The following is a 26,189-nucleotide window of genomic DNA, read 5'->3' on the forward strand; positions in this document are numbered from 1 at the left end:
AGCGAAGAGGTAGGGGGAGAGAGACGGGAGAGATAGAAGAGGGATGGATAGAGAGTGAGAGAGCATGAACAGCGGTAGTAAAGTGTGTCTCAGTGTTTAAGACAGGATGATGACACACAGACAGGCAGACTGACTGGGCTAAAATTGTATGAGCTCCTCTGGCCACTGTTGAATACATAACTGTCCTGTCATCATTACGTCCCTCAAAACACCTCTCTCTCTCTCTCTCTCTCTCGGGTATTTTCGTGTCTTTCTGAAGAGAAATCGAATACTTTGTCTGGATAGCAGTTTATTTCAGCATTGGCCAGATCCATTGTTGCTGGGCTGCCTCCAGAACTATTAGGTAAGAGACAATCACTTCCATGCTAACAGGCCCTTCTAACTGAGCACTCTGCTCTGTTTCAGCTCTCCTTTGGGGATCCACTGACACTAACACATGGCCCGGGATGTTCTGAGTACAGCCACAACTCCTGGCAGGGGACATGGAGCTGTTTTCTCTGATGTCAGACATAGGTCTGGGAACAGTCCCATATCCTCTCAGGTTTTATGAGGGAACAACTGGTATTAACACTCCTCGGGTAAGAATGGTGTGTGTAAATCATATCAGGAGTGTGTGTGTTCATATTATGTTGAGTGAGTTAGAAGGTGGTATGGATTATGTTGTGTGAATCATGGAGTTCCTGTGACACTGAGTTACTCCCTAAGCATAAGTCTAGCCCAAGGCGATGGGAAATTTGGTATGGGATTGGTAATGGGAATCAGAAGGAGAGGCAGGGTACTGGCCAGCTGAGTAGAAACAGACACACACACACCACCACATGCAGACCCCAACGGACTGACACTGGGCCAAAGCACTGAGGATAATTAAACACACACTCACATACCAGCCATGTGCGAGCGAGAGCGTGAGAGGGAAAAAGAGAGAGAGAGAGAGAGCAAGAGAGAGATGGGGAGAAGATGATACAGAGAAACCAAGAGAGAAAAAATCTGATATCATAATTTACATTCACAAAAGCCCAAATTGTCTGCTTCAAAATCTTATCCTGTCTTCTTCCCCCTTTCCTTTCTGTGAAAAAAAAACACTCCCAAAAATGTCAAAGGATCTCCTGACATGGTCAAAAAGACATAAACCAAGGCCCCATCTCTAGGCCTGACAGAAGAATTAGAACCATGAGATACCCCTCCAGAACCCACACTGCTATCAGGCCTGACAGAAGAATTAGAACCATGAGATACCCCTCCAGAACCCACACTGCTATCAGGCCTGACAGAAGAATTAGAACCATGAGATACCCCTCCAGAACCCACACTGCTATCAGGCCTGACAGAAGAATTAGAACCATGAGATACCCCACACTGCTATCAGGCCTGAGGTGACACAGTTGCACTCGGAGGTGGATCAAGGTTCTATACTCCCAGCAAGAGTCTACACAGCACAATGGAATTCTAGGAGATGGAATATAGTGTAGATCAGAGGAAATAGTTGGTTGTTGGACTGCTACTTAGCTTTCAATGTTGTAATCCGGTAGAAAGGGAGCTCTTTGGAAGCAAGGGTAAAACTTTCCAGTTTGAATGTTTGTTGCAGCTCGTTCCAGTCACTAGCTGCAGCGAACTGAAAAGAGGAGCGACCCAGGGATGTGTGTGCTTTGGGGACCTTTAACAGAATGTGACTGGCAGAATGGGTGTTGTATATGGAGGATGAGGGCTGCAGTAGATATCTCAGATGGGGGGAGTGAGGCCAAAGGGTTTTATTAATAAGCATCAACCAGTGGGTCTTGCGACGGGTATTCAGAGATGATCAGTTTAAAGAGGAGTATAGAGTGTCCTATAAGAAGCATTGGTGGCAAATATGATGGCCGAATGGTAAAGAACATCTAGCCGCTCGAGAGCATCCTTACCTGGTAGGATGGTAGGATGGTCATCTGAATCGGGGTTAGTTTGGCAGCTGGGGTGAAGAAGGAGCGATTACGATAGAGGAAACCAAGTCTAGATTTAACTTTAGCCTGTAGCTTTGATGTGCTGAGAGAAGGATAGTGCACCGTCTAGCCATACTCTCAAGTGAGGTGTGGGAAGAGTGGCATTCTTCTTACCAAACCACATGGCCTTTGTTTTGGAGGTGTTCAGAACAAGGTTAAGGGTAGAGAAAGCTTTGTTGGATACGAAGAAAGCTTTGTTGTAGAGCATTTAACACAAAATCTGGAGAGGGACCAGCTGAGTATAAGACTGTATCATCTGCATATAAATGGATGAGAAAGCTTCCTACTGCCTGAGCTATGTTGTTGATGTTTATTGAGAAGAGCGTGGGGCCTAGGATCGGGCCTTGGGGTACTCCCTTGGTGACAGGCAGTGGCTGAGACAGCAGATTTTCTGACTTTATACACTGCACTCTTTGAGAGAGGTAGTTAGCAAATCAGGCCAAAGACCCCTCAGAGACACCAATACTCCTTAGCCGGACCACAAGAATGGTCTACCGTATCAAAAGCTTCGGCCAAGTCAATAAAAATAGCAGCACAACATTGCTTAGAATCAAGGGCAATGGTGACATCATTGAGGACCTTTAAGGTTGCAGTGACACATCCATAACCTGAGCGGAAACCAGATTGCATACCAGAGAGAATACTATAGACATCAAGAAAGCCAGTCAGTTGATGATTGAGAAGTTTTTCCAACACTTTTGATAAACAGGGCAAAATAAAAATAGGCCTATAACAGTTAGGATCAGCTTGATCTCCCCCTTTAAATAAAGGATGAACCGTGGCTGCCTTCCAAGCAATGGGAACCTCCCCAGAAAGGAGAGACAGGTTAAAAAGATCGGAGATAGGCTTGGCGATGATAGGGGTAGCAACCTTAAAGAAGAAAGGGTCTAAACAATCTGACCCAGATGTTTTTCTGGGTTCAAGTTTAAGGAGCTCCTTTAGCACCTCGGACTCAGTGACTGCCTGCAGGGAGAAACTTTGTAGCGGGGTAGGGGAAAAAGAGGGAGAAGCATCAGGGATAGTCGCATTAGAAGGGGTGGGAGATGAGGAAATGTTGGACGGGCAAGGAGGCATGGCTTAGTCAAATAGGAATCCTGACTTAATGAAGTGGTGATTAAAGAGCTCAGTCATGTGTTTCTTGTCAGTAACAACCACATCATCAACATTAAGGGACATGGGAAGCTACGAGGAGGAGGGTTTATTCTCCAGGTCTTTAACTGTTTTCCAGAAATTCTTGGGGTTAGACCCACAGAGAGAGAACTGCTCCTTAAAGTAACTAACTTTGGTCTTCCGAATAGATTGAGTGAACTTATTTCTCATTTGCCTGAACAATAGCCAGTCAGCCTTAGTATGCGTGTGCCGAGCCTTTCGCCAAATGCAATTTTTTAGGTAAAGTAACTCTGCAAGATCACGGTCGAACCAGGGGCTGAACCTGTTTTTAATTCTCATTTTCTTCATGGGGTCGTGTTTGTTAACAATACCACTGAAAATATCAAAAAAGAAGGTCCAAGCTTCTTCGACAGAGGGGATCAAGCTGATTCTATCCCATTTTACAGAGGCCAGTTCATGAAGGAAGGCTTGCTCATTAAAGTTTATTAGCAAGCATCTATGACAAATCAGCACAGGTTGTTTCACTGAGCAGCCATTACGAACCCAGGCTGTAAAACAGTGATCACTAAGGTCAATACAGAAAACACCAGACTGATACCTATCAGGATTATTTGTGAGGATAACCTAGCCTTTTCTGGGTGTTTGGAGTCATACATTGTGGGATTGGTAATAATCTGAGAAAGATTTAAGGAGTCCCATTGCTTTAGGACTTGGTCAGGTGGTTTAAGCATGTCCCAGATTAGGTCACCTAGCAGGACAAATTCAGACTTGTTATAAGGGGCCAGGAGAGAGCTTAGGGCAGTTAGGGTACAGGCCTGTGCTGATGGATGACGATAGCACCCAGCAACAGTCAACAAAGAGCTATTTGAAAGTTTAATGTTTAAAACCAGCAAATCAAATTGTTTGGGGACAGACTTGGTGGAGACAATCGAGCACTGAAGGTGTTCCTTGGTAAATATTGCCACTTCCCCAATTTTGGAAGATCTGTCTTGCCAAACAAGGTTATAACCAGAAAGGTTAATATCAGTATTCAAAACACTTTTCCTTAACCATGTCTCAGTAATGACCAACACATCTGGATTGGAGCTGTGAACCCACACTTTCAATTGATCCATTTTAGGTAATACGTTTCTAGTGTTAACGTGCAGAAAACCCAGGCTTTTACGAGAGCAGAAATCAGTGAAGCAGATATCAGAGCACAAGTCAGAATTGGGGCTAGCAACAGTAGATGGGCCAGGGTGTACATGCACATTTCCAGATATCATCAGCAGTAATACAATCAAGGCACGGCATAGGACAGGGAGAGCTCTGCAGTGCTGATTTATAACATCTGAATGTGCATCAGATTGCAACAAGATCATATTGTACAGCGATTTCATCAGGTAATATGAATACAAAGCGAGAGGTGGTTAGAATAGGATGGGAGACCAAAAGTCTGTGTAACCAATAGAGAGCCAGAGTCCCGAGTGTGGGAACAAACATAGTCTGTCCCACGGTTGGGTAAAGAAAGTTTGGAGTCAACAAAGTATGCAGGAGTTATGAGGCAAAAAGCAAAATAGAAAAATGCACAATAAAAAAATAAAATATATAACGACTTTGGGCTAGCCATCGTTTGTTCAGAGCAACTCGCCCCAACAGTGCGTGTGTGCTGGAGGCAAGCGAAAGCTCGGGAGAAAGGGGTGAGTGTGGTGGGGGTACCTGTACAAGACAGGGGGAGACAGGCCAGGGCAGACGGTGAACAGATTGCCAGGTGGAATCCAAGCAGCAGTGCAGCAGGCAACAGGAGTAGGTGTCACACCCACTTGGGAGATGCTTTTATTTCTGGAGGCAGATTTCTTGTAAAAAATACCAGTGAATGGTCTTTCAACAGCAGGAGGGGGCTTCAAGGGAGGATGCTTCAAAGACTCCTGCCACTTGTTGGGCCCAAAGGCCTCGACACCCTTTACTTCACACCTAAGTGCTAATTGAGCATTAACTCAGCATTCAGTCTCTATAAAGTAAAATATATCATTGTAATGTACTTTTTTTCCATTTTTTTCATTTTTCTTTTTCTTCTTTGCTTTCAAAATAGCATCAGACCAAACACTACTCACTCAGTTCCAGGTTGGATGGTGTCCTCAGGTCTCTACTGTTTGTTTGCTAGAGCACCCTCCATATTACTTGGAAAAGGGAAATCTTGAAGCAGTAATCTCTCTGGTTTATTTTGGTTCAAAATTAGGTTGTAGGTTTGGAGTTTTGATCTGGAATGAAGGCCATGCTGTGGAGGGTAGCATCCTGCATATGTACCTGCCCGAAAAATCCAAGTTTATCTAACTCCAAATCTATCCTTTTGTAAAAATGTAGAAAAATGTGAGAGCTCACATGCACCTGTGTCTCTCTCTCTGAGGGGGGCGTGACATCTGTGCTGACAACACTATAATACCTAAGGCCTAAGGGCACACATGGTTTAGATGGTACTCTCTTTCATCTGCATGTAGCATTAAAACATGATGTGTGGTTCAGATTTTTTCTTTGCGGTTCAGATTTCTTGGAGTGTGCATTGTGCAGTGGGTTATGTCATATGATACTCTAACATGGGGATACGAGTATAGAAACCACAAGGAATTCTCTGTTATTAGGCTATTTCACATCAATACAGTTAATTCTGGGAACCGTTGTCTTTTCATAGTCCTGACATGATCTATGTCGAAACACATCGACAAACCATCTCTCCCTCCAGTTCACCACCTGGTAAAGCACTTACAATAAACAGCCCACAGACCTAGCTCCAGACTACTGAGTTACTCCTGAACGCTGCCTCAAAGATGAGCTCAACCTTTCCCTCCAGTCACAACACGTAGTCATGACCTGGTGACCAATCACAGGACTGAGTTACATTCCATCAACCAATCACTGGCCTGGGTCCAGGCCCGGGTCCAGTTGTTGGCCTGCAGCCAGCTCAATGTTGTCCTGGGGGCAGAGGAGGGAGGGGAGGGGGGAAGGTACGCTGTTTGAGCATGGATGGAATGTGAGTTCACTTTACTAACCTGCTCAGTGCCCCTGTGTAATTCTCAACACAAGCCTGCCAACCACCCTGCCTCCGCCCCCTGTCTACCTCTTTCCTAATAACCATTCCCTGCATTCTTTCACAGCACAGTGTGAGTCTTTCTCACCTCTCTCAGTCCTCTCTGTCAGACAGACACGTCCATTTGCTTTTCAGACTACTGAAGCTTTCTGTGGAGAGTGTGTTATCCCAACTGTTCTGTGTCTCTATCATACACACAGACTGCCCTTCCTCCAGCCATGACCCAGTTGAAACTCTCATGTGCCCCTACATACACACATGAACAGCGACAGTCTCCGTGTCGCAGACGAAGGGCAGGGAGAACTGAAGGTGAGCAGGGTACAAGCTCTACCCATCAGCCCCAACACCAACACACAGCCTGGGGTCCTTGCCGCCCAGTAATTAGCCACTAGCACTGGGTCTGTGGCCAGCACACATTTAATCACACAATCAGCTTTTATTTCACAAATCATAATTCTACCATTCTGTTGCTTTCACTGCCTTGCTTTATTTAGGTTGTATAACCACTGTTTTTGTTCATACAATACATATACTGTATATGTATTGTAGATGGCGCCGACAGACATGACAGCTCTGCTTCTAGCTCCTAAGCAACTTTGCAGTATTTCGTTTTTTTGTGTGCTATTTCTTACATTATTAGCCCAGAATGTTTTTTTGTGTTATTACATACTGCCGGAAATAACTTTCGGATATCAGAGCGGCGGTAACCCACCAGCATTACGACCAGGAATATACGACATTCCCGAATTGGATCCTTTGTTCGTACCCCCCAGTGCAATTGAACGTATCCCATTGGCTGCTCCAAGACGCCGACGGCGGAGAAGAGGTATTCAGAGTGGACTTCTAGTCCGACTCAGGAGGCGTGCACACCATCCACCTCTTACGAGTATATTACTCGCTAATGTTCAGTCTATGGACAATAAAGTAGATGAGCTCAGGGTGAGGATCTCCTTCCAGAAAGATATCAGAGACTGTAACATACTCTGTTTCTGTCACGTTCCTGACCTGTTTTCTGTTGTTTTGTATGTGTTTAATTGGTCAGGGCGTGAGTTGGGGTGGGTAGTCTATGTTATGTGTTTTCTATGTTGGGTTAATGGTTTGCCTGGTATGGTTCTCAATTAGAGGCAGGTGTGTGTCGTTTCCTCTGATTGAGAGCCATATTAAGGTAGGTTGTTCTCACTGTTTGTTTGTGGGTGATTGTTCCTGTGTCTGTGTATTCCACATGGGACTGTTTCGTTTGTTCGTTCGTTTTAGGTAGTCTGTTCCTGTTCGTGCGTTCTTCGTCTATATGTAAGTTCGTTTGTTTCAGGTCTGTTGCCTTCGTTTATTGTTTTGTAGTTTGTTATAGTGTTTTGTCAGTGTTTCGTCTGTTAAATAAATTCAGTATGTATTCATCACCCGCTGCGCCTTGGTCCGTTCAATCACCACAAGACGAACGTTACAGTTTCACAGAATCATGGCTCTCTCCAGATATACTGTCCCCGTCCATACAGCCAGCTGGGTTCTCAGTACATCGCGCAGACAGGAATAAAGAACTCTCCAGGAAGAAGAAAGGTGGTGGTATATGTTTCATGATTAACTACTCATGGTGTGAATGTGTTAACGTACAGAAACTCAAGTCCTTTTGTTCACCCGACGTAGAATACCTTACAAACAAATGCCAACCGTATTACCTTCCAAGAGAAATATCTTCGGTCATAGTCACAGCCGTGTATATTCCCTCTCAAGCCGATACCATGACAGCCCTCAAGGAACTACACTGGACTTTATGCAAATTGAAAACCACATATCCTAAGGCCGTATTTATTGTAGCTGGGGGTTTTAACAAAGCAAATTTGAGGAAAATGCTACCGAAGTTCTAACAACACATTGACTGTAGTACTCGCTCTGGAAAAACACTTGACCACCGCTACTCCCCCTTCCGGGATAACTACAAGGCCCTCCCCCGCCCTCCCTTCAGCAAATCAGATCACAAATTAATTTAGCCTCTCCCTTCATATAGGCAGAAATTTGTGATCTGATTTGCCGAAGGGAGGGCGGGGGAGGGCCTTGTAGTTATCCCGGAAGGGGGAGTAGCAGTGGTCGAGTGTTTTTCCAGAGCGAGTACTACAGTCAATGTGTTAACAGGAAGTACCCGTGCTAAGGTCTACTCAACGCTGGTCTGACCAATCGGAATCCATGCATCAAGATTGTTTTGATCATGCAGACTGGGATATGTTCCGGGTAGCCTCTGATAACAAAATTAACGTATACACGAACACGGTGACTGAGTTCATCAGGAAGTGTATAGAGGATGTTGCTCCCATGGTGACTATTAAAACCTACCCAAACCAGAAACCATGTATAGATGGCAGCATTCGTGCAAAACTGAAAGTGCGAACCATCGCATTTAACTATGGCAGGGTGACTGAAAATATGGTTGAATACAAATAGTGTAGTTATTCCCTCAGTTAGGCAATCAACAGGCAAAACGTCAGTACAGACACAAAGTGGAGTCAGAATTAAAGTTAAACACCTTCTTCGCCCGCTTTGAGGATAACACAGTGCCACCGACGCGGCCCGCTCCCAAGGACTGTGGGCTCTCATTCTCTGTGGCCGATGTGAGTAAGACATTTAAGCGTGTTAACCCTCGCAAGGCTGCCAGCCCAGACGGCATCCCTAGCCTCGTCCTCAGAGCATGCGCAGACCACCTGTCTGGAACTAAATGACTATCGCCCCGTAGCACTCATGTCTGTCATCATGAAGTGCTTTGAGAGGCTAGTTAAGGATCATATCACCTCTACCTTACCTGACACTCTAGACCAACTTCAATTTGCTTACTGCCCCAATAGATCCACAGACAATGCAATTGCTATTGCACTGCACACTGCCCTATCCCATCTGGACAAGAGGAATACCTATGTAAGAATGCTGTGCATTGACTATAGCTCAGCCTTCAACACCATAGTACCCTCCAAGCTCATTATTAAGCTCGGGCCCTGGGTCTGAACCCCACCCTGTGCAATTGGGTCCAGGACTTCCTGACGGGCCGCCCCCAGGTGGTGAAGGTAGGAAACAACACCTCCACTTCGCTGATCCTCAACACAGGGGCCCCACAAGGGTGCATGCTCAGCCCCCTTCTGTACTCCCTGTTCACCCATGACTGTGGACACGCACGCCTCCAACTCAATCATCAAGTTTGCAGATGACACAACAGTAGTAGGCCTGATTACCAACAATGACGAGACAGCCTACAGGGAGGAGGTGAGGGCCCTGGCGGAGTGGTGCCAGGAAAATAACCTCTTCAAAACGAAGGAGCTGATCGTGGATTCTCATACTTTTAAAAAACTCTCTTCATGGTACAGTCATTATCAACACTGAACATCTAGGCTGCTCAACCACCCAATAAATGTCTCTTTGCCAAAAAACTTCTCATTGGCAGTCAGTATTGAGAGCATGCAGAGATATACTGAGACCTTTACAGTCATTGGTTCAGATTCAGGAGAACAATACAGACAGACAGTAGAATGCAGCAGCAACAGGCACATCCTATAGGGCAGGGGTCGGTAACAGACGGCCCGCGGGCCAAAAACGTAATTCAGCTAAAAATAAGTTGAATTTAGGAAATCTGTTCCCAAATATTAAAACACCAGGGTAAATATTTGTTTGTGTGTGTGTGTGTGTGTGTGTGTGTGTGTGTGTGTGTGTGTGTGTGTGTGTGTGTGTGTGTGTGTGTGTGTGTGTGTGTGTGTGTGTGTTGGTTGGGAAGAAACAGACAGACATAAAGCTGCAAACAAAAGCAAGCCTTGAAAGGATGAGTGGAAAACAAAAGACATAAGCATCCAACTGGTGATGACTCCAATTCTGAGAGAAACAGAGAAAACGCATTAAACTATCAAGTCCCTCTTAAAAGTTTCCATGTGCAACAAAATAGGTATGTGATGGGTATTCTCCACATGCTTGTGCACTGACTTTCTTTGTCCCTGTAGACTAGTCATCCAGACCTTTCGTCTCTCCCGTGATTCTCTCCACAGCACTTTACGCATCACTTCCCCAGTGCGTTGAGCACCCACCTTTTGTGCCGCTGTCAAAGCCACTCAGTGTCTACTTTCTTCCCATCTCCAATCACTGGATTAAGTTGTAAATCAAAATATCTTGCATTCTTGCTTGGAACGTGCTAGATAAAACAACTTATTTATTGAATACCTCAGTAGTCTATTTATTATACTTCTTAATAAGGCACAATGAATGACTTTATAAGAGGATTACTCATGGGCTGGTGCCATCAACTGTAAAAGTTAGTGGCACCAGGGACACTAGGGGAAAATGTTAGTCTGGAGCCCTGTTAACACTTAAGGCATCCACATGCTTCTCATCTGAAATAGTCCAGAACAGTTTGTGCATATATTATGATGTCATTTTGTAAGGTTTTTGCTAGTTTTGCGCAACTAAGATCTCCTCTGCAAAAATGTCTAAATTAATGACAGATTTCTTGAGTTATCTTACACTGAACAAAAATATAAACGCAACATGCAACAATTTCAAAGATGTTACTGAGTTACAGTTCACATAAGGAAATCTGTCAATGAAATAAAATCATTAGGCCCTAATCTATGGATTTCACATGACTGTTGGTCACAGATACTGTACCTTAAAAAAGGTAGTGGTGTGGATCAGAAAACCAGTCAGTATCTGGTGTAACCACCACTTGCATCATGCAGCGTGACACATCTCCTTCGCATAGAGATGATCAACCTGGTGATTGTGGCCTGTGGAATGTTGTCCCACTCCTCTTCAATGGCTGTGCGAAGTTGCTGGATATTGGCGGGAACTGGAACACGTTGTCGTACTCGTCGATCCAGAGCATCACAAACGTGCTCAGTGGGTGACATGTCTGGTCAGTATGCAGGCCAAGGAAGAACTGGGACATTTTCAGCTTCCAGGAATTCTATACAGATCCTTGGGACATGGGGCCATGCACTGTCATGCTGAAACATAAGGTGATGGCGGCGGATGAATGGCACAACAATGGGCCTCAGGATCTCATCATGGGATCTCTGTGCATTCAAATTGCCATCTATAAAATGCAATTGTGTTCATTGTCCTTTGCTTATGCCTGCCCATACCATAACCCCACCACCATCATGGGGCACTCTGTTCACAACATTGACATTAGCAAATCACTCGACCACACGACACCATACACGACGCCATACACACTGTCTGCCATCTGCCCAGTACAGTTGAAACCGGGATTCATCCATGAAGAACAGACTTCTCTAGCGTGCCAGTGGCCATTGAAGGTGAGCATTTGTACACTGAAGTCAGTTACGACGCCGAACTGCAGAGAGGTCAAGATCCTGGTGAGGACGACGAGCACGCAGATGAGCTTCCCTGAGACGGTTTCTGACAGTTTGTGATGAAATTCTTTGGTTGTGCGAACCCAGTTTCATCAGCTTTCTGGGTGGTGGTCTCAGACGATTCAACAGGGTGAAGAAGCCAGATGTGGAGCTCCTGGGCTGGTGTGGTTACAGATGGTCTGCGGTTGTGAGGCCGGTTGGACGTACTGCCAAATTCTCTAAAACAACGTTGGAGGCGCTTTATGGTAGAGAAATTAACATTCAATTCTCTGGCAAAAGCTCTGGTGGACGTTCCTGCAGTCAGCATGCCAGTTGTACGCTCCCTCAAAACTTGAGACATCTGTGGCATTGTGTTGGGTTAAGTCAAAACTGTAACTCGGCCACTCAAGACCACTCACTGTCTTCTTGGTAAGCAACTCCAGCGTAGATTTGGCCTTGTGTTTTAGGTTATTGTCCTGCTGAAAGGTAAAATAATTTCCCAGTGTCTGGTGGAAAGCAGACTGAACCAGTTTTTCCTCTAGGATTTTACCTGTGCTTAGCTCCATTCCATTTATTTTTTATCCTGAAAAACTCCCCAGTCCTTAACGATTACAAGAATACCCTAACATGATGCAGCCACCACTATGCTTAAAAATATGGAGAGTGGTACTCAGTAATGTGTTGTATTGGATTTGCCCCAAACATAACACTTTGTATTCGGAACAAAAAGTGAATTGCTTTGCCACATTTTTTACAGTATTACTTTAGTGCCTTATTGCAAAACACTGTTTTGTCAAGTGTTTTGGAATATTTGTATTCTGTACAGGCTTCCTTATTTTCACTTTGTCAATTAGGTTAGTATTGTGGAGTAACTACAATATTGTTGATCCATCCTCAGTTTTCTCCTATCACAGACATTAAAGTATGTAACTGAGCGGTTTCATCCTCTCCTGCAACTGAGTTAGGAAGGATGCCTGTATCTTTGTAGTGACTGGGTCTATTGATACAGCATCCAAAGTGTAATTAATAACTTCACCATGCTCAAAGGGATATAATAAATGTCTGTTTTTTTATTTTATTTTTACCCATCTACCAATAGGTGCCCTTCTTTGTGAGGCATTAGAAAACCTCCCTGGTCTTTGTGGTTGAATCTGTGCTTGAAATTCACTGAGGGACCTTACAGATAATTGTATGTGTGTGGTACAGAGATGAGGTAGTCATTCAAAAATCATGTTGAACACTATTATTGCACACAGAGTGATGCAACTTATTATATGACTTGTGAAGCATATTTTTACTCCTGAACTTATTTAGGCTTGCCATAACAAAGGGGTTGAATACTTATTGACTCCAGACATTTCAGCTTTTCATTTTTAATTAATTTACCAACATATCAAAAAACATTATTCCACTTTGACCTTATGGGGTTCTGTGTGTAGGCCAGTGACAAAAAAAGCTAAATTTAAACCCTTTTAAATTCAGGCTATAGCACAAAGAAATGTGGAAAAAGTTAAGGGGCTTGAATACTTTCTGAAGGCACTGTAGCCCAAAGGCGTCTGCAAGCTTCCCAGCCGAAACAGTTGGGAAGAGTTTGTGCATATATTATTTTGTACATATATTATGACGACATTTTGTGACATTGTTGTTCGTTTTGGACTTCGGTAAGGTTGTTTTTGGTTGTTCGGGCACATTAAAAAATGTCTTGAGGCAAGCCGATGTCGGTAGCTGAAGTCTACGCCCATTCGTCGGTGATTGGTCAACAATATAGATTATTCAGTAAAGTCTTTGTTGTTCTTCAATGAGAGACATTTCTTTATTTTGAAACAGTGCCCAAACATCTTAGTTAGATGTAAAATAGCGCAACTAAGATCTCCTCTGCAAAAACATCTAAATTAATGACAGATTTATTGAGTTGTCTTAGATTAATTATGATTATTTAGAGGAAGTGTATACTGGCTACAGCGTCTCAAATTGGACAAACAGTACTATTGCAGCTTTTTTCTCGTTTTTTCAAGCGAATGTCTTTTAAGGGGAGTATACGAACACATTCGTTTGGTTCACTTAGCCGACTTTGGCTAGCCGCCAGCAGAACTGAAGCATGCTGACACCTTAAGACAGCTTGGCTTTTATAATGTTTAAGGCTTAAGCAGACAGGCAGACAGAGAACGAGAAGATGCACAGTGACAGCAGAGAAAATGCCGAAACAAATAAACAGCACAACAGGTGTGGATAAAATGCCAGACCCGAATTGTTATCCAAGTCCACCCCTGTGTAACTGCCTATGGAGAATTGATGATGGAGACTTTTGGCGATAGGGGCCCCCATCCCCCCATACCTGGCTGCTGTTTTAAGCCCCCTGATTTCTGCAGTGTGTGCATAATAATAAAAAAACACCGTCAACAACATGCTCTGCCCATTCATCTACTCCTAACATGCAATTAGGAACCCAGCAGACACGCGTGGAGAGGGCATTGTAAAACGCAGCAAAAAGTCTCGTTCACGCTGACAGCAGCGTCTCTGTTCTTTACGTGGACAGGACAGGAGGTTCTCATTATAATTATACCGACACCATACCGATAACAATAAGCTCTATGTTACTTATATGTGTGTACTTTTTCCCATAGTAAGGTGCAAAGCAAGAATTTTCGTGGGCGTGCCCCAACTGGCGGGTTTTATTTGCCTCCCCAAGTTTTCTGAGCAAATCTTGTTTAAAAACACACACACACACACACACACACACACACACACACACGATATATATATATATATATATTACTGGACATGAAATACTGTAAAAAAAAAAAAAAACACCAGGAAATCAGCTCCAATTGATTTTCATTTTGGAAATCTGTTCCCAAGTAGGCCCATTCCCACGCATAATAGAGAGGCGTGATCGTATACAAATGTAAGCAAGGTTTGAAATTATGTTTTTGTGAAATATTTGCAGTCTAGAAATTATATGTAATTATGTTCCGACCCCCGACCATCCGCTCAAGAAAAATGGTCCCGCGGATGAATCTAGTTGATGATCCCTGCTGTAGGCTATTGGAGACGATTTGACCGGAATAAAGTTGTTCAAAAGTTAGTTGCGTTTCTCACCAGATAGCTATCCGCTCCTTCGGGTAGTCTAGCCTGTCGATGCAGCCCAGGTAGTGCGGCAGGCTGTGCGCTGCGTTGCGAGCCAAAATGGCGATCATGACTTTTGGCATCAGCAGTGACGATTCGGGTCGGACCGGGTCCTGCACCAGAGTCACCAAGTCCGACATGCCACCCGGCATGAGGGCGACAAGCAGTGCGCAGAGCAGTCCGACTCCCACGGCTCCAACCGCCGGCATCATTCCCAGACAACACCGTTATGCCAACCTGAGCTCTGCCGCGACTGAATATGAGAGTGAGCGATTGTGGGAGGGAGCGAAGAAGGTAGGAAGGGAAGGGGATGGAGTGTGTGGACGAGGGAGAGCACAGGAGGTTGGTGGCACCTTAATTAGGGAGGACAGGCTCGTGGTAATGGCTGGAGCAGGAATAAGTGGAATGGTTTTAAATACATCAAACACAAGGTTTCCAAGTGTTAAATGCCATTCCATTTGCTCCATTCCAGCCATTATTATGAGCTGTCCTCCCCTCAGCAGCCTCCACTGGAGAGAGAGGGGTAACATCTCTTGTCTACCTCCTCCCCGCTGGCTGCTCCCCAAAACGTTCATATATCTCTCTTACAGCTTTCCCTCTCTCTCTTGGAGACTGGGCTACATAGGCAGGACAGGGGCTGATAAAACATAAAGGGGAATCTAACAGGTGCAACAGCACAGAGAGAAGAGGTGGCTCCAAACATGGCCAATAACATTATTTTAGTAAGTAAATAATACATTTTCTTACTCAAATCAAGCAGCTTGAAGCTTCCTGTGCTATAAAACTGATAGCCTAGACACAATAGGCTATTATCATGAAATAATGTTGGGTGAAAGAAGAACGAAAATTGTACCTGAAGTGCAAAAGAAGGTTGTACATTTCGCAATACTGTGTTTGTCAGTTCAAGTCTATGTATGCAAAATGCATAAACTGTATGCTGTTCTGAGGGAAATATGTGTATAAATGTGTAACTACTCTTATTGTGTGGTTGCAATGTCAGATCATTGTAACAACATGTGGTTTGACTGCTTGTGCACGGCTGTCACCGTGGTAAAGTTGGTTTGATTTTTGGTATTTGCCAGACATTCTTACCTTCAAACTTCAATAGCTCGCGAACGATTTTAGCTACATACCTCCGGTTAGGCTCTCTATGAAGGAAAAAAAAGTCTTATTTTCCCGATTCCAACCCGAGTTTCATAATCACACGGCAACGGTGTAGTAAGCCTCGCGCACCGTCAATGCAACTATTTAGGGACCTTCAAAGTGCTTGATCACAATATTCAAACGTCAATTACTCTTCAACCATGTGACTTAGCCACCTCATTTCAATTGTTATTTCTTACATAGAGCGGCATATTGCACACCCTTTGGTTTCCTCATAAAAGTATTCCAACATTTAAAAAATATATATATTTATAAAAAATTCAATAGCTCCTTGACCATGTGACCTAGACACCTCAAACCAACGTTGGAATGTTAACTGGGTAGGGACATACATCACACGACCTTTGTACATAACACTTTTTTTTTTTTTTTTTTACTTTACCTTCATTTATTACTTCAATTTTTTTACTTCAAATGTCAATAGCTTCTTGATCACATGACCTAGGCACCTCAAACCAACTTTGTATATTTCAAAGGGGAGGGACACACATTGCACAGCCTTTGGTTTTACACAATTTACACCATTTTATATACATATTTGAAAGTATATAATTTCAATAGCTCTTTACCCACATGACTTAGAAACCTCATTGCAACTTTCATTTATTCCTTATATGTAGAGTTATTTTGCACAGCCTTTGTTTGTTTTTCATAAAATGATTCCAACATTTATTTAAAAAATATACAGTACCAGTCAAAAGTTTGGACACACCTACTCATTCAAGGGTTTTTATTTATTTGTACTTTTTTCTACATTGTAGAATAATAGTGAAGACATCAAAACTTTGAAATAAGACATATGTATTTGTTTATTTTTATATAACCTTTATTTAACTCTGTAAGTCAGTTAAGAACAAATTCTTATTTACAATGACGGCCTACCTAGAGGCAAAAGGGGCTGGGATTAAAAATATAAATAAATTATATAAAAATATAGGATGAAACACACATCACGACAAGAGAGACAACACAGCACTACATAAAAAGAGACCTAAGACAACATAGCATGGCAGCAACACATGACAACACAGCATGGTAGCAACACAACATGGCAGCAGCACAACATGGTAGCAGCACAACATGGTAGCAGCACAAAACATGGTAAAACATTATTGGGCACAACTGTTCAGAGGAGACTGCGTGAATCAGGCCATCATGGTCGAATTGCTGCAAAGAAACCACTAGTAAAGGACACCAATGAGAAGAAGAGACTTGCTTGGGCCAAGAAGCACAAGCAATGGACATAGACCAGTGGAAATCTGTCCTTTGGTCTGATGAATCCAAATTTGAGATTTTTGGTTCCAACCGCCGTGTCTTTGTGAGACGCAGGGTAAGTAAACAAATGATCTCTGCATGTGTGGTTCCCATCATGAAGCATGGAGGAGGAGGTGTGATGGTGTGGGGGTGCTTTGCTGGTGACACTGTCAGTGATTTATTTAGAATTCAAGGCACACTTAACCAGCATGGCTACCACAGCATTCTGCAGCGATACACCATCCCATCTGGTTTGCACTTAGTGGGACTATCATTTAGTGGGACTATCACCTCCAGGCCGTGTAAGGGCTATTTGATCAAGAAGGAGAGTGATGGAGTGCTGCATCAGAAGACCTGGCCTCCACAATCACCCGACCTCAACCCAATTGAGATGGTTTGGGATGAGTTGGACCGCAGAGTGAAGGAAAAGCAGCCAACAAGTGCTCAGCATATGTGGGAACTCCTTCAAGACTGTTGGAAAAGCAACCCAGGTGAAGTTGGTTGAGAGAATACCAAGAGTGTGCAAAGCTGTCATCAAGGCAAAGGGTGGCTACTTTGAAGAATATCAAATCTAAAATATATTTTGATTTGTTTAACAATTTTTTGGTTACTACATGATTCCATATGTGTTATTTCATAGTTTTGATGTCTTCACTATTATTCTACAATGTAGAAAAAAGTACAAATAAATAAAAACCCTGGAATGAGTAGATGTGTCCAAACTTTTGACTGGTACTGTAGGTAGCTCAAATCTTTTTTGAGCTATTGACGTTTGAATGTCCGAAAATCGAAACTCAAACCAATTTTACCACGGTATGGCTGTCTTCTACATTATCCTTCCTCCATCTGCTTTTTCTTCAACTCCTCCTCTCCTGCTCTCATGTATGGTACATAATTCCTCTGCACAAGCCCCTGTCTGCATGCCTCCATTCCCCACTTCCTCATTCTCCCCATCCCTCTGTATTTCCATTCTTTTCCCATTCCTCCTCTCTGACTGTTTCTTGGATGGTGCAGCTGCAGCAGCAGCAGGGTTCTCTAAGTACCATGAAGTCATCAGTGACATCAGTTCCAGTCCCAGCTGCAGACAGACAGACAGAGACACCCAGCCAATCTCACCCTCTGACTAAACTCAGCCATCTGCTTATTTGCATAAGTGTGAAGCCACCTGTTGATGTTTTCATTCTTGATTGAAATGTTCTAATGAGTGTACATTACCATTAACCCTGTAGTTGGATGGATGTTTCTGATGAAAGCTGTCTGGACAGAAGTACTAAGTAGAAATGTCTGTCTGTCCATTGTGCTGAGCAAGGTCAATCTCCTAGCTCCCTCTAGTGCCCCTATAGAGACAGTAGCAGAGGTTGGAATCCATCCATGTTCCTTCACACAGTAGCCTAACATGCTGACCACACCCGTCACGTGCGCGAGCGTTGCAAAATAAATGTACACATACATGTTATTCAATCATTGCACCCAACGAGCGTCTGCGTAGCCAGGCGCTAAAATAGAACTTGGTTCTATTTGTGACCAATGACGCTTCTGCAAGTCCCAGTTGGTAGTGGTAATGCACCTTAAAGGTGGTTGCCAACCGCCATATAAATTCCAAAGAAGAAGAAGAGATTACTAGAAACAAACTTTTACCCTTTTATCTGTGGATTAATTGTCGGAGTAGAGGACCTTGTGCATTTCATGTAAAATAACAACCCAATGTTTATATCCTAGGACAAATTATCTAGCAACAGCAAGCTAGCTAGCTAACTAAATTGCCATAAATGTTTGCTTATCAACCTGTCTCCAAATTAATATAGTTGGTTCAGAGTTCGTTTTGGTATTTCAACATGCGTGTCCTGATCGCGTCTGGTGTGGGTGGACAAGATCAACATGTGCGCGATGGAGCAGGTCGAAAAGCATTAAACATTTATGGCAATGTAGCTAGCTAGCTTGCTGTTGCTAGCTAATTTGTCCTGGCTTCTTCTTCTTTGGACTTTATATGGCACTTTGATTTTTGGTTGCGATGGAGAGGTGAATCCAACATGTTAATTATTAACCTGAATATTAAATTAGAAATCAACCTAAGCTTGAAACCCTAAGCCTATATGTAGTCTATTTTTAGTTGAACCCTGGGTTGAATTTAAAACAAACGCTGTTGATGACTTTGCTATATATAAATGCTATAAAGACTTAAATAGTATCATTGATGATATGACGTATACAGTATGGTTACATTTAATTTGCTCTGTTAAACCTACCTTTGGAATTACTTTGATAGTAACGGTGAATCTATTTAGTTATGAGATATCTCAATAATAACTTTCACGATAGAACATGGGTAGTAGTCAGTGACGAATATCAAAGCTACGTAGGGCTGGGCTTGGTTAAACCCTGGATGGGAGACCAAAAGGGATAACTGAACCCCCCAAGTAGGTGCTGCCCAGCCTACCTTTTTTTCTGATAGTGGATATATATCGTTGTAGATCTGACATTGTTTCAAAGGTACAAATTCAACATACAGTATGTTATACAAGGTTTATTATCTATGTTGAAAATTGATTACCACGAGGACATAATCCTGTGGTTGAAATTTCACCCTGAAAACAGTTGATGACCTTGATCAAATCCAATGTATTTTCCACGTCACAATACTTTGACAAATTATGTTGAAACAACACTGACGCAACCAGTTTGTGCCCAGTGGGATACCTCCTAGCCTACTCTGAAAAGTTACCATATGGTCTCAATTTCACCCCAAAGCATTTCCTTTGTAATTGTGGTTACTTACATACAGTGCCTTCGGAAAGTATTCAGACGCTTTGACTTTTTCCACATTTTGTTACGTTACAGCCTTATTCAAAAATTCATGAAATTGTTTGTTCACCCTCAATCTACACACAATACCCCATAATGACAAAGCAAAAACAGGTTTAGAAAATGTTGCACATTTATTACAAATAAAAAGCTGAAATATAACATTTACACAAGTATTCAGACCCTTTACTCAGTACTTTGTTGAAGCACCTTTGGCAGCGATTACAGACTAGAGTCTTCTTACAGCCTAGTCTTCTTGGGTATGACGCTACAAGCTAGGCACACCTATATTTGGGGAGTTTCTACCGTTCTTCTCTGCAGACCCTCTCAAGCTCTGACCGGTTGGATGGGTAGCATTGCTGCACAGCTATTTTCAAATCTCTCCTGAGATGTTCGATCAGGTTCAAGTCTGGACTCTGGCTGGGCCACTCAAGGACGTTCAGAGACTTGTCCCGAAGCCACTCCTGTGTTGTCTTGGCTGTGTGCTTCGGGTCATTGTCCTGTTGGAAGGTGAACCTTCGCCCCCAGTCTGAGGTCTTGAGCGCTCTGTAGCAGGTTTTCATCAAGGATCTCTCTGTACTTTGCTGCGTTCATCTTTGCCTCGATCCTGAATAGTCACCCAGTCCCTGCCGCTGAAAAACATTCCCACAGCATAATGCTGCCACCACCATGTTTCCCCGAAGGAAGGTTTCCTCCAGATGTGACGCTTAGTATTCAGGCCAAAGAGTTCAATCTTGGTTTCATCAGACCAGATAATCTTGTTTCTCATGGTCTGAGCCTATAGGTGCCTTTTGGCAATCTTGAAGCGGGCTGTCATGTGCCTTTTACTGAATAGTGGCTTCCGTCTGGCCACTTTACCATAAAGGCCTGATTGGTGGAGAGCTACAGAGATTGTTGTCCTTCTGGAAGTTTCTCCCATCTCCACAGAGGAACTCTAGAGGTCTGTCAGAGTGACCATCGGGTTCTTGGTCACCTCTCTGACCAAGGCCCTTCTCCCCCGATTGCTCAGTTTGGCCGGGCGTCCAGCTCTAGGAAGAGCCTTGGTGGTTTCAAACTTCTTCCATTTAAGAATGATGGAGGCCACTGTGTTCTTGGGGACCTTCAATGCTGCAGACATTTTTTGGTACCCTTCCCCAGATGTGTCTCGACAAAATCCTGTCTCGGAGCTCTACGGACAATTCCTTTGGCTTTGTGGCTTGGTTTTTGCTCTGACATGCACTATCAACTGTGGGACCTTATATAGACAGGTGTGTGCCTTTCCGAATCATGTCCAATCAATTGAATTTACCACAGGTGGACTCCAATCAAGTTGTAGAAACATCTCAAGGATGATCAATGGAAACAGGATGCACCTGAGCTCAATTTCGAGTCTCATAGCAAAGGGGCTGAATACTTACGTAAATCAAGTATTTATATTTATTATTTTTAATACATTTGCTAAAATAGATTACTTTGTCATTATGGGGTATTGTGTGTAGATTGCTGGGGATTTTTTTAATTAATCAATTTTAGAATAAGGCTGTAACATAACAAAATGTGGAAAAAGTCAAGGGGTCTGAATACTTTCCGAAGGCACAGTACTTCACATGCAATCCATTGTCCTTTTCAACCTTTGTAAATGCAGAGCTGCATTAACGGCTGTCATTTCACTTCTGTTTGGGATAAATGCATAGTTCCATTTTGTCTGGAAGGGAGACTAATTCTAACTTGCATGCTCCATCCTGACTACTGCCAAGCTTATGATGTTCTAAACTGTGGTCAAAACCAGAATTTCAGAGCCACTCAAAATAGCAGGGTAGATTCTCATAGCTTTGTAAATGTAATTAATGGATGGTTAGAAGTTGGCATGGCAGTAATGTGCCATATTTCCCTAAAATACATCTCATGTTTCCCTTGGAAACATTGCACAATTCTGCAAGAGCACTGAATATTGTAAGTCTACAAACATTAGCATTCAGTCAACATGACTCACACAATTGAGTGCAAACCAAGTGATTTCAGTAGACAGGCATGTAGTGTGATTATAATACCAATGAGCTGGGTTATATAAATCTCTCTGTGTGGTTGAGAGGAGAACCGTCTGCCTGCCTGTCCATCAGAGTGATGGAGCCACTAGAGCAGGGGGGCAGAGGAGAGGAATTATGCACACCCAACCATTGCTCACAAGCTGGACAGAAAAATGTGCCCACAGAAACAGGATAAAATGTCTGTTCTCTGTTTGCGGCTTCCAAGTGTGTTTTATGAAAGATCACTGGAGCAGGCTGCCCAGCAGAAGGAGCTCTCGGTGTGGCCAGTGCACACAGAGGGAGAGGTGGGGATCTGAAGTCCCATTCTTTCATTCTTCCAGGGCTCTCAGCCACAGATGGTGGAAGAAAACACTCCATGTGGTCAGAGGGTAGAGGAGAGACTCAGACACAAGTAGCCTGTCACGTACAGCCTCCTCTCCTCTCACAGTTGTACATACAGTAGAGCCTATGTGCACTATACTAAAGTGGATGTTACGGCTCCCTCCCTAATCATGTAAAGTAGATACAGTACTTGTATGACAGGCACTATTACCAGGAGAACGCTACTGATACATACTGGAAGTGTATGACGCAAGTTCTCCGACATCCCATGTGAAGCGCATTGAATACTTGGAGAGGCCCTCTGAATGACAAAGCATTCCAATCCATTATAGTGCATCTGTAACTGTGGCTCCTCTGATCAGAAGGGTGTTGGCCTTGGTAATCATATGGATCAGCATCACAAAGCTTTACAAACAAAAAGGGAGACAGTTGGAGAGGCAGAGACAGCTACTGCAATGGAGATGGAGCCAGGAACTAAGAGCTGCCTGCGGGTGTGTAAGTTGGGTTGAAGGAGAGAAATGGAGAGAAAGGCAGAGCGTTAGAAGCTGCTGGATTGAGTTAAGAGTAATAGCTGAGTGAAGTCATGCTGGCAGAGCAGAGCGTTGACTAGACGGAGCCAGCAGTCTCACTGGGAGAGAGACCAGCCAATGGGGGCAGAGCTAGAGCCTGCCAATCATCATAAAGCCCCTCCCCTAGCCAGGCACCGCTCCATCACTTACTTCCACTAGGATCTCACAGTGGCTCACAGAACCAGTAGCCCCTTGTCCACACAGTTCCAGATGATAAACCTCCAGTAACTGTGTGTGTGTGAGAGGTGTGCAACACACTGCAAACTGGGGCTTAAACCTCTCAGCCAGACTGCTAGAACATGCTGTACCCTAATGAGCGCACACTCACAAGGGAAGGGAGGGGTTTATTGGGTCCTTACCTCATTGTGGAAATAACATTGTCTTGCCCATATTCCTGTCTGAGGTTAACAGGCAACATCAGTCTCTGTCGCTCCCTCTCTCTCCCTTGGCTGGCTGTGAGAACTAGGCCCACTGGGACTCTCTCTGTGCTGCTGTACAGTGGCTGCTGATTATTAATATTAGTATTACTATATGTGTCCCTGTGAGCGAGAATGTGAATGTGTGTGAGAGAGTGAGTGATAAACTATAAACTAACACTCAAAACCTGTGCTGGTTTCCAAATTAAACAAATCCATTCCAGTGACTCAAGGTAAGTTGAAAGATCTCAGATTTCGAACATAATGTTATTAGCTATCGATAGTTGTGAGAATACAGTGGTGATGGGGGAGGGGGGAATTATTTTTGACAATACACAGTGGCAAGAAAAAGTATGTGAACCCTTTGGCAATACCTGGATTTCTGCATAAATTGTTCATAAAATGTGATCTTCATCAAGGTCACAACAATAGACAAACACAGTCTGCTTAAACTAATAACACAAACAATTATACGTTTTCATGTATTTATTGAACACAATGTGTAAACATTCACAATGCAGGGTGGGAAAAGTATGTGAACCCTTGGATTTAATAACTGGTTGACCCTCCTTTGGCAGCAATAACCTCAACCAAACGTTTTCTGTAGCTGCGGATCAGACCTGCACAACGGGTCAGGAGGAATTTTGGACCATAAAAGTGTTTCAGATCAGCAATATTCTTGGGATGTCTGGTGTGAATTGCTCTTTTGAGGTCATGCCACAGCATCTCAATTGGGTTGAGGTCAGGACTCCAGAAGGCATATTTTCTTCTGTTGAAGCCATTCTGTTGTTGATTTACTTCTGTGTTTTGGGTCGTAGTCATGTTGCATCACCCAAATTCTGTTGAGCTTCAATTGGCAGACAGATAGCCTAACGGTCTCCTGAAAAATGTCTTGATAAACTTGGGAATTAATTTTTCCGTTAATGATAGCAAACAGTCCAGGCCCTGAGGCAGCAAAGTAGCCCAAAACCATGATGCTCCCTCCACCATACTTTACAGTTGGGATGAGGTTTTGATGTTGGTGTGCTGTGCCTTTTCTTCTCCACACATAGTGTTGTGTTCCATCCAAACAACTCAACTGTATTTTCATCTGTCCACAGAATATTTTGCCAGTAGCGCTGTTGAACATCCAGGTGCACTTTGGCAAACTTCCGACTAGCAGCAATGTTTTTTTTTGGACAGCAGTGGCTTCTTCTGTGGTGTCCTCCCATGAACACCATTCTTGTTTAGCTGACACTTTTATGTATCATAGACTTGTCAACAGAGACGATAACGTGTTCCAGAGATTTCTGTTAGTATTTAGCTGACACTCTAGAATTCTTCTTAACCTCATTGCGCATTCTGCGCTTTGCTCTTGCAGTCATCTTTGCAAGACAGCCACTCCTAGGGAGAGTAGCAACAGTGCTGAACTTTCTCCATTTATAGACAATTTGTCTTACCGTGGACAAATGAACTTCAAGGCTTTTAGAGATACTTTTGTAACCCTTTCCAGCTTTATGTAAGTCAACAATTCTTCCATCTCTTTTGTTCGAGGCATGGTTCACATCAGGCAATGCTTCTTGTGAATAGCAAACTCAAATTGTGTTAGTGTTATTTAATAGGGCAAGGCAGCTCTAAGCAACATCTCCAATCTCATCTCATTGATTGGACTCCAGGTTAGCCGACTCCTGACAATTAGCTTTTGGAGAAGTCATTAGCCTAGGGGTTCACCTACATTTTCTAACCTACAGTGTAAATTTTTAAATTATGTATTCAATATAGACAAGAAAAACAACAATGTGTGTTATTAGCTTAAGCACTTTGTCTATTGTTGTGACCTAGATAAAGATCAGATCAAATTTGATGACCAATTTATGCAGAAATCCAGATAATTTCAAAGGGTTCACATACTTTTTCTTGCCACTGTATATTGTATTGTCTTGACAATGTCACATTCATTTTGCGCTGGTTGGCTGTACCTGCACGAAAATTCCAGTAGTTTTCCTTCAGAGCTTGTTCTCCAAACATTTCCCAGCACTTTTATTTCAATGATTGATCAAAACTCGTTTGCGTATGGGTCTCTCGAATCTCTGCAGCAGACATGATGAGCCATATGTTTGGAACATCAAATCGCAATAAAAATCACAGTATCAAATCACAATACATATAGAATCACAATACATATCGGCACCTAAGTATCTGTGATAATATCGTATCGTGAGGTCCCCCAGCCCTATTGAATAGGCTTTGTAATTCATGACGCCTCAGATGCAATTCTGATATTCAACCACCAGATGGCACAAAGCATCAGTCTTGACCAGAAGGTGTCTACACTCCACTTGTATAAACTGCAACATGGCTTTGGGAACAGTACCAGAGGAAAATCTACTGACTCTTCAATCCAACAGTGATGTCAGCATGAAACGACTTTCCTTACTCTAACTGTTAACCACATACCACCTCTGAGTCACACAGATAGACACCAGTGGTGTAAAGTACTTAAGTAGTACTTTAAAGTATTTCTACTTAAGTAGGTTTTTGGGGTGTCCGTACTTTCCCATTTATATTTTTGACAACATTTACTTCACTACATTCCTGAAGGAAATAATGTACTTTTTAGTCCTTACATTTTCCCCTGACACCCAAAAGTATTTCTTACATTTGGGATGCTTAGCAGGACAGAAAATGGTAAAATTCACACTTATTAACAGACCCTCCCTGGTCATCCCTACTGCCTCTGATCTGGCGGACTCACTAAACACACATGCATCGTTTGTAAATTATGTCTGACTGTTGGGAGTGTGCCCCAGGCTATCTGTAAATAAAAAACTGTGCAGTCTGGGTTGCTTAATATACGTTTTTTTTTTTTTTAATTATTCATACTTTTACTTTTGATACTTAAGTATGTTTAAAAACAAATACTTTTAGACTTTTACTCAAGTAGTAATTTACTGGGTGACTTTCACTTGAGTCATTTTCTATTAAGGTATCTTTAATTTTACTCAAGTATGACAATTGGGTACTTTTTCCACCACTGATAGATACACACAGCAGATGAACAGC

General features: G+C 43.1%; 1 protein-coding gene across 1 annotated transcript in view; it reads right to left on the reverse strand.

The window, feature by feature from the left end:
- LOC120054809 (procollagen galactosyltransferase 2-like) overlaps positions 1-14,867 on the reverse strand; it is a 37,871-nt gene extending 23,004 nt beyond the window's left edge. The window contains exon 1 of the mRNA XM_039002452.1: positions 14,568-14,867. Coding sequence (XP_038858380.1) covers positions 14,568-14,806 — 239 coding nt within the window. The 5' untranslated portion in view covers positions 14,807-14,867. The remainder of the gene's footprint in view (positions 1-14,567) is intronic.
- Between the last annotated feature and the right edge of the window lie 11,322 nt (positions 14,868-26,189).

Source organism: Salvelinus namaycush, chromosome 10, assembly GCF_016432855.1.
Source record: "Salvelinus namaycush isolate Seneca chromosome 10, SaNama_1.0, whole genome shotgun sequence".
Lineage (NCBI taxonomy): Eukaryota > Metazoa > Chordata > Actinopteri > Salmoniformes > Salmonidae > Salvelinus > Salvelinus namaycush.